General features: G+C 34.4%; 1 protein-coding gene across 1 annotated transcript in view; it reads left to right on the top strand.

Annotated features, from left to right (window-relative positions):
- Nucleotides 1-7,344, top strand: part of LOC132713129 (uncharacterized) — a 29,924-nt gene extending 22,580 nt beyond the window's left edge. The window contains exons 36-43 of the mRNA XM_060695600.1: nucleotides 254-321; nucleotides 2,677-2,834; nucleotides 3,343-3,460; nucleotides 3,907-4,062; nucleotides 4,418-4,611; nucleotides 5,103-5,173; nucleotides 5,493-5,543; nucleotides 6,001-7,344. Of these exons, the coding sequence (XP_060551583.1) occupies nucleotides 254-321; nucleotides 2,677-2,834; nucleotides 3,343-3,460; nucleotides 3,907-4,062; nucleotides 4,418-4,611; nucleotides 5,103-5,173; nucleotides 5,493-5,543; nucleotides 6,001-6,006 (822 nt within the window). The 3' untranslated portion in view covers nucleotides 6,007-7,344. The remainder of the gene's footprint in view (nucleotides 1-253; nucleotides 322-2,676; nucleotides 2,835-3,342; nucleotides 3,461-3,906; nucleotides 4,063-4,417; nucleotides 4,612-5,102; nucleotides 5,174-5,492; nucleotides 5,544-6,000) is intronic.
- Nucleotides 7,345-15,867: the final 8,523 nt, after the last annotated feature.

The following is a 15,867-nucleotide window of genomic DNA, read 5'->3' as shown; positions in this document are numbered from 1 at the left end:
AAATGTTTATATGTTCAAAATAAAATGTAACTAAAAATAAAAGTTTTGAGAATTAGAAATGATAGCATGTCAAAGGCAAAATGGGCCTTCAAGGTAAATAACATAATCAGTTACATGTACGTGAAGTGTATTGTTTTATTAGGTACAAATGCACTTGTACCCTTCATAATAACGTTTCCTGTGCATAACCTTTTAACTTTATTCGTATGTGTATGTCTGCATAAATAACAAATCTATCGTCTGCTAATTTTAGCTTCTTCAATTCTTCCAAGCAACAATGGGTAGCAACATAAAAGACATTAGAGTGCTGACTTTAGCCAGGTAGGTAAATTGTTATCAATATATAGGTAAAGCATGAAACCTGCTTAATTCGTATGAAACATTAAAACAATGCAGTTACAATGGTACTTAAAAATAAGCTTACTGCTTCTGTAAGAATCCAAAAGTTCAGTCAGCACAGGTCTGAAGTTTGCTGCAGACATTTTTATGCTCCCCGAAAAAATTTCGGGGGAGCATATAGTCGCCGCCTTGTCCGTCCGTCCGTCCTTCCGTCCGTCCGTCTTTCCGTCCGTCCGTCCGTCCGTCCGTCCGTCCCCTTTTCTTGTCCGGGACATAACTTTGAAACAACAAGAGGTATCAACATGAAACTTTGTAGGTAGATAGATCTTATTGAGTAGGTGTGCAGTGCACAAGAACCGTAACTCTGCCTTGCCTAATTTTTGAATTACCCCCCTTTGTTTATTTTACACTTTGAAATTTGTCCGGGACATAACTCTAAAAGTATAAGAGGTATCAACATGAAACTTTGTAGGTAGATAGATCTCATTGAGTAGGTGTGCAGTGCACAAGAACCGTAACTCTGCCTTGCCTAATTTTTGAATTATCTCCCTTTGTTTATTTTACACTTTGAACTTTGTCCTGGACATAACTCTAAAAGCATAAGAGGTATCAACATGAAACTTTGTAGGTAGATAGATCTCATTGAGTAGGTGTGCAGTGCACAAGAACCGTAACTCTGCCTTGCCTAATTTTTTAATTATCTCCCTTTGTTTATTTTACACTTTGAACTTTGTCCTGGACATAACTCTAAAAGCATAAGAGGTATCAACATGAAACTTTGTAGGTAGATAAATCTCATTGAGTAGGTGTGCAGTGCACAAGAACCGTAACTCTGCCTTGCCTGATTTTTGAATTATCCCCTTTGTTTATTTTACACTTTGAACTTTGTCCGGGACATAACTCTAAAAGTATAAGAGGTATTAACATGAAACTTTGTAGGTAGATAGATCTCATTGAGTAGGTGTGCAGTGCACAAGAACCGTAACTCTGCCTTGTCTTATTTTTGAATTATCCCCCTTTGTTTATTTTACACTTTGAACTTTGTCCGGGACATAACTCTAAAAGTAAAAGAGGTATCAACATGAAACTTTGTAGGTAGATAGATCTCATTGAGTAGGTGTGCAGTGAACAAGAACCTTAACTCTGCCTTGCCTAATTTTTGAATTATCCCCCTTTGTTTATTTTTACACTTTGAACTTGTTCCAGGACATAACTCTTAATGTATAAGAGATATCAACATGAAACTTTGTAGGTAGATAGATATCATTGAGTAAGTTTGCAGTGCACAAGAACTGTAACACTGTCTTGCCTACTTTTGGAGTTATTGCCCTTTGTTCATTTTGAAACTTTGAACTTTGTCTGGGACATTACTCTAAAATTATAAGAGATATCAACATGAATCTTTGTAGATAGATAGGTCTCATTGGGTGAAAGTGCAGTGCTTAAGAATCATTACTCTGCCTTGCCTTATTTTGAAGTAATTGCCCTTTGTTTATTTTTACTTTTTGACTTTTGACCTGGACATTACTTTAAAACTATTAGAGATATCAACATGAAACTTTGTAGGTAGCTAGATATATTTTGATAGAACTGCAATGCTTAAAGAACCTAAACAAAGCCTGGTCTAATTTTGGAGTTATTGCCCTTTGTTCATTTTTACACTTTGACTTTTACCCTGGACATAACTCTGATATCATCAGGAAACTTTTTAGATAGATAGATCTCATTGAATAGAAGTGCAGTGCAAAAAAAACATAACTCTGCTTTGCCTAAATTTTGAGTTTTTGCCCTTTGTTCATTTTTTTTATACTTTCCTGTGTCCAGAACCTTCTCGGGGAGCATCACCCGGTTCAACCGGTTCTTGTTTATGAGGTTTAGAATATTGAAAATTATTGTCGACACGGCTTAAAGCAACATGCCTCCAGATTCTTTGCTAATTTGTATGAAAATTTTGAAAATGTATTGAAAAGTAACATACTGTGATGTGAACGAAGAAAGCGATTTATAAATTGCAAATCGGCACTAACAATCCACTTAAATTACCATAATTATAAAGGTCAAAATAATTATGCAAAAATAGCCCTTACTGCGTTAGTAACTCATAGACATATGGTGATGAACACTACACAATCATTCCTCACACATGACATGTAAATTATTACTTGAATCTTGAATCTTTTTACTTAGCAATAAATCTTTGTACATTTTTCTTAAGTTTAATTTTCTTGAAATATTATGGCTCATCTGGAGGCATGCAGCTTTAATACTTAGTAGTGGAAAGCATAACTGTCATCTAAGATTAATGAACTTACAATTATTCTTTACTTATTTGTGTAGAGGAGGTATTGTTGCTGATGTTGACGTGTTGATCAGCGATAGTAACGCGGCATCACAACAATTTTCACGTGCTGTCTACAGCCTGGTTACCGGCAGCACTGTGAGTGTGTTTGGAGCTAATACTGTTGCTGAGGGGCTCACTATAGGGCAGGAAACCAGTAAGTGATGATTTATTATTGATTTGAGAAAACAAATTATATGCTTACGATTTGGATTTTTTTTTATTTCCACGTCGCTTTTCTGTATATTTTCTCTGTTTAATGGCGGTGAACGATATAGGCAAATTTGGAACGGCGCAAAGATAAAAAAGGGGAGAATAAAATAATTATATGATATGAAATAGATATTTTTTGTTCACAATATGCTCACGATTTGGATTTTTTATATTTCCATATTTTTTTTCGGTACATTTTTTGTGTTTAACGGTAGTGGACGATTTTAGTCAAATTGCAACGATGTAAAGTAAATAAAAGTGTAGAATAAACTAATTATATATGATATAAAATAGATATTTTTGTAAGAGAAGATTGACAAATAAGTTGTAAAGGTCATTAATTAAATTTTAAATTACAAATGTAAATTAAATTAAAAAAGAATAGATTTCGGAGATTTTACTTCTGATTATTAGTAACAGTTGTTGGAACTGAGCTCTTGTTTTATTTTCAGTCGATATTTCTGGCGACAGTAAGAAGTCTGTGCTATGTACAGCTTTCTATGAAGCGAGAGGTAGACAGTGTGCTGCTAATGAAGAATGTGTCATAAAAAATGACAGCCCCTTGTGCGAGTAAGTTAGTTACGTCAGTTTTAAATACATAATGACGCGTCTGACGTCATAAACGTTTGTTTTCATGTAAATTCTTATGTATATAGAGGATATTCAAGTTTTTTCCCCTATAAATACATGATTTATTTTCATCGAGTGGTAGCCACGAGTGAAAAATAATAGTTTTCATATAACAAGTTGAATATAAATCAAATCTATTTATAGATTAAAAAACTTGAATTTTCTGTTTATTATATATAATTTTCTCTGTTTTTTTAACATTACAATTTGAAAAACTTCCCCTTAAATTTTGTGTATTGGCTGAATATAGGAAAAAGTAGTCTAGCAAGACACCAGTGAAAATACGGAAAATATGAAAAATAAATTTTTACAGTGAAAATACGGAAAAGGAAAATACTCATTGTATGTCATCAATATTTTTAAATGTTTGATCTGACATTTTTCAGACCAACACAGACGTCTGATAATTTCCCTCTGGTGATAGGACTTGGTGTCGGTGTACCACTGTTCCTGATTACCGCCCTTGTTATTGCAATAATTATTATATATGCTGTAAAGAACAACAAGAAAAAGCGCTACCATACCGAAGAATTCAATGACAGGTATTCACAAAATCTTTAATATTTTGCTAAGAGTCGGGGTATATTTTAAACTAACATTTATTTAGTCAAGTCAAAAGTAAAATAATTTAAAATTAAAATTCTTATTAGCATAAACATATATGTGTTTCGCGATCGCATCTTTTTGCGGTTAGATTAAAGAGAGATGTGATATAACATTGAATGGTGTGAAAACCCATTAAGTTAAAATTCCACGTTTTTATTTACAAATGATGGAATTACATATATAAACAAAGTGTAAATGAACTATATAAGTGCTGGTTTGTTTATACAATCAAATAGTACTGTGTTTTCTTATATTGTACACATTAGATTATTTATATTTCATTTTCTTCAGGGGCTCTTTCAACAACGGGTTCTTCCCCAATACTATACCGACTAAAATTAGTACATGGGGCCGAAATAATCCCGTGGGTCGGCTATATGGTCCCCAGACCTGGGACGACGAATCAATGTCAAGGTCAACTGACGACGGCAAACATCATAGAAGTCGGAGAGATAATGATTTTATGCGGGCCGATGAAATGTATTGTAAGTACACTTATACACATTTCTTTCATCTCAATGTATTTTTGTCGATAACAATTTGTTGAAGGGACATGGCCCTTAAACTCAATGTGGCCGTTTTTTCATGATCACAATCGGCTGTTTCCGTGATACCAATCGGTCCTTTCTTTAAAGATCAGATATTCAAATTCATTCATTTTTGTAATAATGTAATGTAATTATAATTGTATAAAGGACATTGGCTTAAGTGAACTTGCAACATGTAGATTTTTTTGTTAGGCATTAGCAATTTAGATGCTTTAAACTAATACCGCCAGTAAAACGTGATTTTGATTATCGGGCAATTGTTAATTTTGAATTTTAACATAGTTTCACGGACATTGATATAAATGCCCGTAACCACTGAAATTTCTAAGGATAAAATCGGGAGCAGTAAGTTCAGTTGGAACAAACGTTTTCGTTTATATATTGGTAAATTATTATGATTGATATGGTTGCTTTTTTGTTCTTTGCAGCATACGACAATGCTTTGACGTCAAATTTCTCCTGGGATTTTCTCTACAATTATATTCATCCACATGAAAGAGTAAGTATTTTAACGGATTGTGACACCAATTATATTTATCCAGTTTTTGCTGATTATTGATTAAAATATTTAAATAAAAAAAAGACACAAATATAAAATTTATAATCATATTCGATCCAAAGTGAACTAAATAGGCTCTTGATACATTCTATGGCATTTAAATAAAAATATATTGTTACTCAGAAGTGAGCCAATTGCAGTAGACTGAATGTGCTCGATTGGGTTTTACTTTCCAGCTAACTATCTTTTTGTGCGTGCTTATTGCATTTTTTTTCTGTATTTATTATTTATATATTTTGCTTCCCTGTGTTTTTTCCAGTACGAAATAGCACGGCCGCAACATGAACAACATCCTCATCCGGTGTTTACGGTAAGTTCCGTGATTTTCGTGCATTTTCCGGAAATCTGATTCTTTAATTACTTTTCTAGGAATAACTTTTTTAAACAAACATCTTTTAAAGAAATAACAGCATTGACAAGTTTCTTTAAACTGGTTTTCTTTGTTGAAAATACATTCATGTTGTGATACATAACTGAACAACTTCAAAATTTATATTTAAAATATTAAATGTCCTTAAATATTTGATTTTAATCTAAAGTTTGATATTTATTTTCAATATATTGAACTAGTTATAGTTTAATATATTTACGAGACATTTATAAGATATGAAAGTTTTGTTATTCATTTAAATTTTTATATGATTGTATAATTGAATGTTTTCATGTGGCATTTATAACACTAAATATGTTTGACTGTGTATTTATTTCTAAATGCTATTTGAATGATAATCATATATTATATACAATCTTTTTATATTTCATTTCAGCAATAAATCATGCATTGAAAACAGACATCAAAAAACAGGGTTTTTAAAATCCTACAATAGTGATAAAGTGTGATATATTTAACGTTTAATTAAATATGACTGACAATTCAGAGTTTTAAAATAGATGTGCGAAGACTGTAAATAAAACATTCACAGGCAGTGACTGGACTTCCTGCAAAAGAAAAGCTATGCTCGTGCAAAGTGTGTACTAGGTAAAATGCACAGATGTTTTGTGAGTTTTGTGGAATGTTCAATCGGTGTCAGTATGGTTTTTGTTGCCAAAGCCACACGAAAAAGTACACATGGTGCGAATTCGTCGCCGTAGTATAAAAGCAGATTGAACATTTTTATAAATTAAATGAAAGGATAAATGTATGTGTATTAATTATATTTTATTGATGGTTAATGTCCATATTCGAATGAATAGCTTGATTATAAAGGTAGACGTAATAGATTGCAAGGTTATTCAAATGTGAACAGGTGCATGATCTAGTTTTTCGTGACTGACGTTTCGATATATAATGTTATATGCATATATTTGTAATAAATGGCAGGGTAAATGTGTGTGAAACTAACTAACCCCTCACCAATTATAGTGCACTTGGTACAGTCAATATAATATTTTAGTTTTGGGTATAACTGCATTATTATTTTAGACTTACCGCGGCATCAAACTATTCTACTGCAATCAGTGGATATAAACCGCACGATTTTCACGTTATAATATAAAGCGAAATGCGCATGCGAAAAATGCTCACTTTTAATGTTTTTTTGCACCAATTTATTCAGACTTTTAACCTTGGTTAAAAAAGTTTTATCATTTTTTATATGCAGAGAGCTTCTTTACAAATACATGTATATTGTTTTCCTAATAAAATGCCATAATATATGTTTATTTTTATATAAAATGTAAATATTATATTTTGATTAATTCTCTCATTGTTGAAGAGTTATCTAGATTGTCTAGAGTTATCTTGATTTTATGATGCTACTCCTCTGTGTTATGTTTGTAGAGTACCCCACCCCCTAGCCCCACCCCAAATCATGTTTTATTTTTTATATGTGTGCTTTTGCTATGGTTATTATCTTTTTATCAATAGCTTTATAATGGTATGTTTTAAGCTGACCTTTATCTGGGACAAATTCTTTTTGTCCCAGCCTTTATATATATTTCAAATATCTGCATTTTTTGCAGAATGTAAAACTCATTTTTACAATTTTATGATACATTTCTATTTAACTTATATCAAATTGTTTCCATTTTTTATACATGTTAAATTATGTAAAAAGTATATAATACTCAAACTTTATTATAATTATATTTATGCAAAAAAGAAAATAAAAGAGAAGAATTGTAATTTATAGTTTCTTAATATAGTTTCTTGTAGTACTTCTGGTCTTATTAGATAATGGTATAGCGGATATTGAATTTTCCTCATTTTCTGTTTATACATTTCACCGTGTTTAAGTTATATCATTCCAACTTAAAACGAGAACCGATGAAAAGAGATCATTATGATTAATCGAATACAATACTAAAGATTGTGTCGACATGGCCGAGTGGTTATCGCGTCGGACCAGTAATCTAAGGATCTCAGTCCGCGTGGATTCAAGCCCTTTCAGAGGCGAGCCGTTGTTTCTTTGAGCAAGAAACTTTACACTCATTGTTTAGTACTGGTTGGTTCCAGGAACAGATTCGAGAGTGTGTCTATAAGCTTGAAGCTGCCTCCACAATCGAACTAAAATGAATTCTGTATAAACCAATACTAAAGATCGAAGAACGACTGAAATAGGATGAGACGTCCGTACTCTCTGCTTGAAAGAGCGGACGGACCCTTATTAAGCCTAGAATACATGGAACGGGCTTATTTTTCTTCAGTTGTGTTTATTTTTCATGTAACGAATTACTTTGATCAGATTCTCTTATTGAAAGACCACATTCTAATAAATACATTGTGTATATGACCTTTATACGACCAGTACAGCCGATGCAACCACAATTTTTTGAACCGAAAGCCATCTAAAATAAGTTTGACTTCCTGTAAAATTTTTAGGGAAGCACTGAATAAAATAAGAATTTTCATTGCTCATTTTAGAATTACAAACTGAAATCTAGGAATTTCATTGTCTATTCTATAAGACGAATGGTTTCGAAGCAGTGGCTGTGGGGGCGATGTGTTTAACGTACACTTACATGTTAATAAGGGTGTAACAACAAAAAGAGGCCGTGCGAGCGGAGCTCTCACGGTCGTTCCAATGGGGCTAGGGCTTCGAGACTTACATTTCTGTCAAGGGGACCCTTTACACTCTTAGAAAATCGAATTTGCAATGGAATCAGACGAATGGTGTGGAAGCAGTGGCTGTGAGGGCGATTTATTTTACGTACACTTACATATTAATAAGGATGTTTAAATGAAAACGGGCCGCGCGCGCGGAGATCTCGCAGTCGTTCCACTGGGGCTTGGGCTTCGAGCCTTACATTTCTGTCAATGGGGACCCTTCACCCTTGTAGAAAATCGCATTGCAACGGAATCAGACGGATAGTGTCGAAGCAGTGGCTGTGAGGGCGGTGTGATTTTACGTACACTTGCATGTTAATATGGACGAAACAACGAAAATTGGCCTCGCGCGCGGAGCTCTTATGGGCGTTTCCACTGGGAGTAGGGCTCCGAAGGGGACACTTACATGTTAATAAGGATGTTTAAATGAAAAGAGAGCCGCGCGAGCGGAGCTCTCACGGTCGTTCCAATGGGGCTAGGGCTTCGAGCCTTACATTTCTGTTAAGGGGACCCTTCACACTTGTAGAAAATCAAATTTGCAACAAAATCAGACGAATGGTGTTGAAGCAGTGGCTGTTGGGGCGATGTTTTTTTGTACACTTACATGCCAATTAGAATAAAACATCGAAAACGGGCTGCGCGCGCGGAGCTCTCACGGTCGTTCCACTGGGACTAGGGCTTCCAGCCTTATATTTCTGTCAAGGGGGCCCTTCACACTTGTAAAAATTATATTTGGATTGGAATCAGATGAATTGTGTCGAAGCAGTGGCTTTGGGGCGGTATGTTTTACGTACGAGGGTTATCCACTGAAGTTATTGTCGTGAGAGTTATTGATAGAAAAACATGAATTATATATCACTTGAACATGTTGAAGGGGAAATCAAAACAAAAGAAAAAAGACGGCAAAAAAAAAAAACATGTAACCGGCATGTTGTGAAAACGAATCGTCATACAGTTACCTTGGTAACGTAGTACCGGCGCACGACAAATAATTGGGTTAGTTCATTACTTTGATGCATCATGGTATTCTTTAAACACTACATATAGACGTTAAAATTCAAGGAATTCAAGTGTGTGTAAGTATTCCTAATGTCACTAGAAAATATGACGTCATTTGCCCTATTGTAACGGTCGTTAACAAACATTTGTGTGTGGTTGTCAATACTGTAATTACGTATTAGTTATTGGTCATAATTATATCAAATTTTATGGAATTTATTGCGAGCGAAGCCAAAGGCGTAGCGAAGCAATAAGTTCTATAAAATTTGATATAGACCAATAACTTGCTTACAGTTTGTCACGTACGCACATCGGCAACCTTCTCTGAAGTCTTTTTAAGACCGCCTTTTCATTTTGGTTGACACCTCTAGCGCCCAAAAAGATGTCGATTGCCTGTCAATCAAGTTGTCTTTATGTACAGTTCAAACAAGTTTAAATTCAATGCAAGTAAATAATGGCCGTCGAAGCACATTTTAATTTATTAGAAGATGAAGATTTTTATAGTGCAAAATACAGGGTATTAATTCAAAAGGTTTCAACATTTATTGGCTATCGACATGTAAAATGTCTTTGGCCATATTTACAATTAACATATATGGCAAAGACAGACATATTGTATAATATATACAAAAGCATACAAACATCATATAAAGTATTACAAAAATTAATATTTCAAACATTTAAGAAACTGTAATATTTTCCAGTGTATTGTTTCTTAACGTAAAAGCATCTTTAATGTATTTAGCAATATTACATATTTTTTAAATATTCTTACTAGGCCAAGATACATTACAATGATATTTAATTCTAAGATTTCTATATTTACTACAACAAAACATTAAATGGTATTCATTTTCAATTACATTTTGGTTGCACATTTTACACAATCGGTTTTCTCTAACTATACCACTATAACGACCTGTTTCAATTTCTAAATTGTGCGAGCTTAATCTAAAACGAGCTAAACTGTTTCTAAGAGAGTCATTTTCAATTACATTAAGATAGTTTTCAAATTTAAACTCCTTTTTGAAATTGCAATAATATTCAAGTTTAGGCATAGATCGTATTGACGCTGACCAATCTTGTAAAAACTGATCGCGTAAACGATTCTTAAACATTGGTAAATATTTACAACTGTCGTATATGAGCAAATCCAAGATGATCAATAATAGAATGTATACGAGAAGCCCAGCAGCTATGAATATTGTGGTCAATAAGATCTTTATATCTAACATAAATGGGAGAAGAAACATTTTTCATAATTTTTAGCCAAAAATTTAAAGATCGTTCTTTACAGGTAACAGATAACGGTAATCTACCCAGTTCTCCCAGTACCGCATAGTTAGGGGTTTATTGTTTTACACCTAGAACATGCTTACAAAATCTGATGTAATTTGTCCACTTCTTTATAGTTATATACCCCCCAAATCTCTGAACCATATAAAAGTATTGGCACCACCATTGTATCAAATAATAATAATTTCGTTTTAACATCAAATTTCACTTTGTCAAATAGAAGCATCAAATTGTGGTACGCTCTTAATGCTTGATCATGTAGCGCCTTTACTGCATATTACCTGTATACATAAAATTAATGCCTAAGTAAGTAAAGTTATCTACTTGCTCAATTTTCTCACCGTTGATATAAAAATCTTTATTTACATCATTAGATCTGCGCTTTTCAAAAACACATATTTTGGTTTTATTTACATTAATTTTAAGACCCCATTTTTCTGAATAATAAAAAATATTATCTATTTGTGACTGTAGACTAACAGGATTCGTAGTAAACAATACAATGTCGTCAGCAAACAATATAATATACAGAAATAACAATTCTAAACTTTTATCAGTTAAAGTATTAAAGTCTATACTATCAATAATATCGTTTACGAAAATAATGAAAAGTAAGGGAGATAATGGCTCTCCTTGCTTCAGACCGATCGATACAATGAAAAATTCAGACAACTGCATAGTACTAGATATTTTAACACATGATTGTACATCATTATAAATACATTTCATCTTATTGGTCATTTTACAACTAATGCCGGCTTTAATAAGTTTTACCCATAATGCATCCCTGTTAACGGAGTCAAAAGCTCTTTGGTAGTCAACAAAAACACACCAAAGTTTAGATTTTTGTATAAGATTTTCTGGATAATTGCATGTAGTAAAAAAATTGCATCAGTTGTAGAACGGCCATCTCTGAATCCACATTGAGAGTCACTTAAAACATCATTCTTTTCACACCAATTGTTAATACGGTTCCTTAACAATCAGGAAAATTTTTTACCAATTGTATTTACCAATGTAATACCTCTATAATTCGAAGGGACCCCTTTGTCACCTTTTTTATAGATTGGTATAATAACTCCTTTTGACCAGGAATTTGGGTATACACAGTTGTCAAATATATGGTTAAATATTGTACAAAGATAAGGAGAAATAAATTCTCTACAGTCAATAAAGAAATCTGCCACATTATTTTCGTAGTCACAGCTTTTATAACGGCTTAACTTAGATATAGTTTTACTTACTTCATCCACAGAAATAGATTTATCAAGATCATCAATATACAGCATCATTATCCCTAGTAATCATAAAAATATATATATTGAATTGACCATGATTTTCATTTGAAACATTTTCAAAATGTTTTTTTAAAATCCTCTAGATTAATAGGAATCTTGGAATTATTGTTGTTCTTAAATTTATAAATGTATTTCCAGAACTTTCGAGGAGCTGTTTTGCCCATACTAGACAGCTTTATTTTTTCTTTCTGATAAAACAAAAATTTGGCTTTACGCTTTGTTTTCAAAAATGATTGTCTGCATTCACAATCATTTAGTTTATTTTTGATACCCTGTATATTCCAGAGTAAGAAACGTAACTGTTTCTCAGAGTCATCCTAGTTTGAATAACCACTGTTTGATACTGTATCTACAGTAAACATTTTGTTGTTGATATACAACGTATCAACGGATACATATGCTGTTTTTCCATCTTGTTTCGCCCTAATCATTGCTGGTATGAGTAGCTTCCGGCGATCCTGGATGACCTTGGGATATTGCTCACTCACCCAGATTTTTGTATAGGGATTGAAAGTATGACCAGAGCTTGTAGATTGATTTTGTTTCCAGGCTTCATTTACTTTTTGTTTGATTAACATTTTATCAGGGTAGTGGTTAAATGCTACCACTACAGGCCTAATTTTATCATTTTCATATTTTGGAGAAAGTCGATGGGCTCGCTCAATCTTTATTGTATTATGAGAATTTGGAATTTTAAGCGACGTTTCGCAGTAGTCAAGTATCATTTTAACACAATTCTCAGCTTTGCGGTCTTCAGGCGTGTTCTTCTCCGGAAAACCGAAAAAGAGAAGATTAGATCTCATGGAACGAGTCTGAAGATCAGTAAGTTCGTCCGACACTGATTTAAGTTTATCACAGTCAAATGACAACTTCTTAATATTTGACCGTTCTTTTTCTAGCAAAGTAACAATGACAGATTGCTTTTCCTTAATTTCTTCGCTGATCTGAGAGTCAAAAGATCTTCCAGCCTCCACCTCATTCATACGGGAATTAACTTCAAGTACAGACGATTCTAGTGACGTCATACGAGTATCAAGAGACGATAGCTTGCTCGACAAAGATGTTAGCTGATTTTCAATAGAGTCTAACTTATTAAGTCTGTTATCCAGGGACGTTAGTCTGTCAACCACAAACTGCTGAAACTGTATCTGAGACTGGGGTTGCTGAATCATTTGAGGGGAATTACAAAATTGTTGTTGTTGTTGCGACTGAGGGAGTGGGGGAGGCGAGTAGAATGTTCCAGGGGGAGTTTGATATGAGTTCATATTTGTCATGTTTAAAGGTTGAACATACCCCTGAGAATTCATTGCGGTAATGTAATTATGTTCGTATAAAACACTTGCTGTAGACTGGGAAACAGGCGGTGATGTTCTGACGTCACTTCTTTTTTCCGGTAATATAACTGTATTATCTGGGGAAGAAAGAGTTCTCTTTTTGTCACCACCTTTGTTATTTTTATTTTTCTTTGGAGGCATTGATCAGATTATCTCGCACAATAAATTTGACTTTGACCAATGACCATTAACCATTAACAGTTAATTAATTAATGATGTCACTGTATCGCAGCTTCTAACTATTGATACACAACAACTTTATGACGATGGAAACAAAGAAAACATCGGAACATGGAAAACATTGGCGTTTGCCTATACAATGTATTCTTAAAATTCCTATTTAAAACGTAAATTAGTAATTTCCATTTAGCATGTAAAAGTGCCATCAGTTCAAACAATAACATTTAAAGTACATGTATATAAAAAGTGTGCACTATTGAAGATTTTTTATTTATGCGTACTGTAATGGATGTCCTACTATCTCATGTTAAATATCTTTTTCAGATCGATTTGAGATGAAACAACGGAATGTACCTGAGAACACTACAGTACTAGAAATCATTCTTGGGCGATAAGCGTATGGCGAGAATAGGTGGAAAATCGCAACATGCAACCAGATTGTTATTAAAATCTAACTCAATAGTTCCTTTTATTTGATATTTTTATTTCAAAATAAAGTATTTTTGTGTTTTCGTTGTTGAAAATGTTTTATTTAATTTTCATAATTTGCTCGTATTTTTTTTTAGTTTATATATAATGCCCGTATGTTATTCTAGCCATAACTCCGCCCACATACCACATGTCTCGCGCTGTTCATATAAGAGAAAATAAGTCGCTTATTTTTTTCATACATATTATTTTATGGGATATACTTTTCAAATTTGAAGTGAATATGGCTTCTCTGATTGAACGGCAATAACTGCAGTGCACGAATTTTTTGGACAACCCTCGTACACTGACATGTTAATACGGATGTAACAACGAAAACTTGCCACGCGCGCGGAGCTCTCACAGTCGTCTGTGGCTAGGGATTCGAGCTTCAAGCTTGTAGTAAATCGAATTTGCAACGGAATCAGACGGAAAGTGTCGAAGCAGTGGCTGTGGGGGTGATGTGTTTTATGTACATTGACATGTTCTTAAGGATGAAACAACAAAAACGGGCCTCGCGTGCGGAGCTCTCACGGTTGATTCACTGGGAGACAAACATTTCTGTCAAGGGGACCCGTTATACTCGTAGACATTGAATTTGCAACGGAATCAGATGAATGGTGTCAAACCAGTGGCTGTGGGGCGATGTGTTTTACATACACTTGCATGTTAATATGGATGACACAACGAAAATGGGCCTCGCGCGCGGAGCTCTCACGGTCGTTCCACTGGGGCTATGGCTTCGGGACTTACATTTCTGCCAAGGGGACCATTCAAACTTGTAGCAAATCGAATTTGCAACGGAATCAGACGGAACGTGTCGAAGCAGTGGCTGTTGGGGTGATGTGCCTTAGTACAATTGCATTTTAATATAGACGAAACAACGCAAATATGCCTAGCGCGGATCTCTCACGGTCGTTCCACTGGGGCTAGGGCTTCGAGACTTACATTTCTGTCAAGGGGGGCCCTTCTCACTTGTAGAAAATCGAATTCCCAATGGAATCAAAGGAATGGTGTCGAAGCAGTGGTTGTTGGGGCGGGGTAATTTACGTACACTTACATATCCATAAGGGTGTAACAACGAAAACAGGTCGCGCGTTCTTCTGGGGCTAGGAATTCCAGCATTACATTTCTGTCAAGGGGACTCTTCACACTTGTAGAAAACCGAATTCACAACGGAATCAGACGAATGGTGTCGAAGCAGTGGCTTTGGGGTGATGTGTTTTTACTTACACTTGCATGTTAATATGGACGAAAGAATGAAAATGGGCCTCGCGTGCGGAGCTCTCACGGTCGTTTCACTGGGGCTAGGGCTTCGAGACTTACATTTCTGTCAAGGGGACCCTTTTATATAACACAATATATGACTATCAATGAGAATAAAGCATAAACTCTGATCTCTCATATTTCAATGTTATATAGTTCCGCCCTTTAGGGCACATACGTATTTTATAGTTCTGGCTAGACATCCATTTTATAGAGTTCCGCCTTTCGTTTTCACGTTTAGAGCACACGCCTTTGATATAGTTCCGCCCTTTGGTTTTATCGTTTAGGGCACATGCATTTTATACAGTTCCGCCCATGGTTTTCTCGTTTATGGCATATGTATTTTACATAGTTCCGCCCTTTGTTTTCTCGTTTAGGGCACATACATTTTAGACATAGCTCTGCCCTTTGTTTTCTCGTTTTGTGCACGTGCATTTTATAAATCTCCGCCCGTTTAGGGCACATACATTTTATATAGTGTAGCCCGGTTTTCTCGTGAGGGCACATACATATTACTTTTTAAATATAGTTCTACCCTGTTTTTTCGTTTAGGGCACGTGTATTTTATATTGCTCCGCCCGTTTAGGGCACAAACATTTTTATAGGTAGGGGGAAAATCCCACCATTTTTATATAGTTCAGCCCGGTTTTCTCATTTAAGGCACATACAGATCACATTTTATTACCGTACATACACATTATATTGTTCTGCTCTAGGGTGCATACATATAATATAGGTCCGAACATT

Source organism: Ruditapes philippinarum, unplaced genomic scaffold (genome assembly GCF_026571515.1).
Source record: "Ruditapes philippinarum isolate M1 unplaced genomic scaffold, ASM2657151v2 ctg1530_1_1_1_1, whole genome shotgun sequence".
Lineage (NCBI taxonomy): Eukaryota > Metazoa > Mollusca > Bivalvia > Venerida > Veneridae > Ruditapes > Ruditapes philippinarum.
The sequence above is the reverse complement of the archived record's forward strand: the minus strand, read 5'-3'. Positions and strand labels throughout refer to the sequence as shown.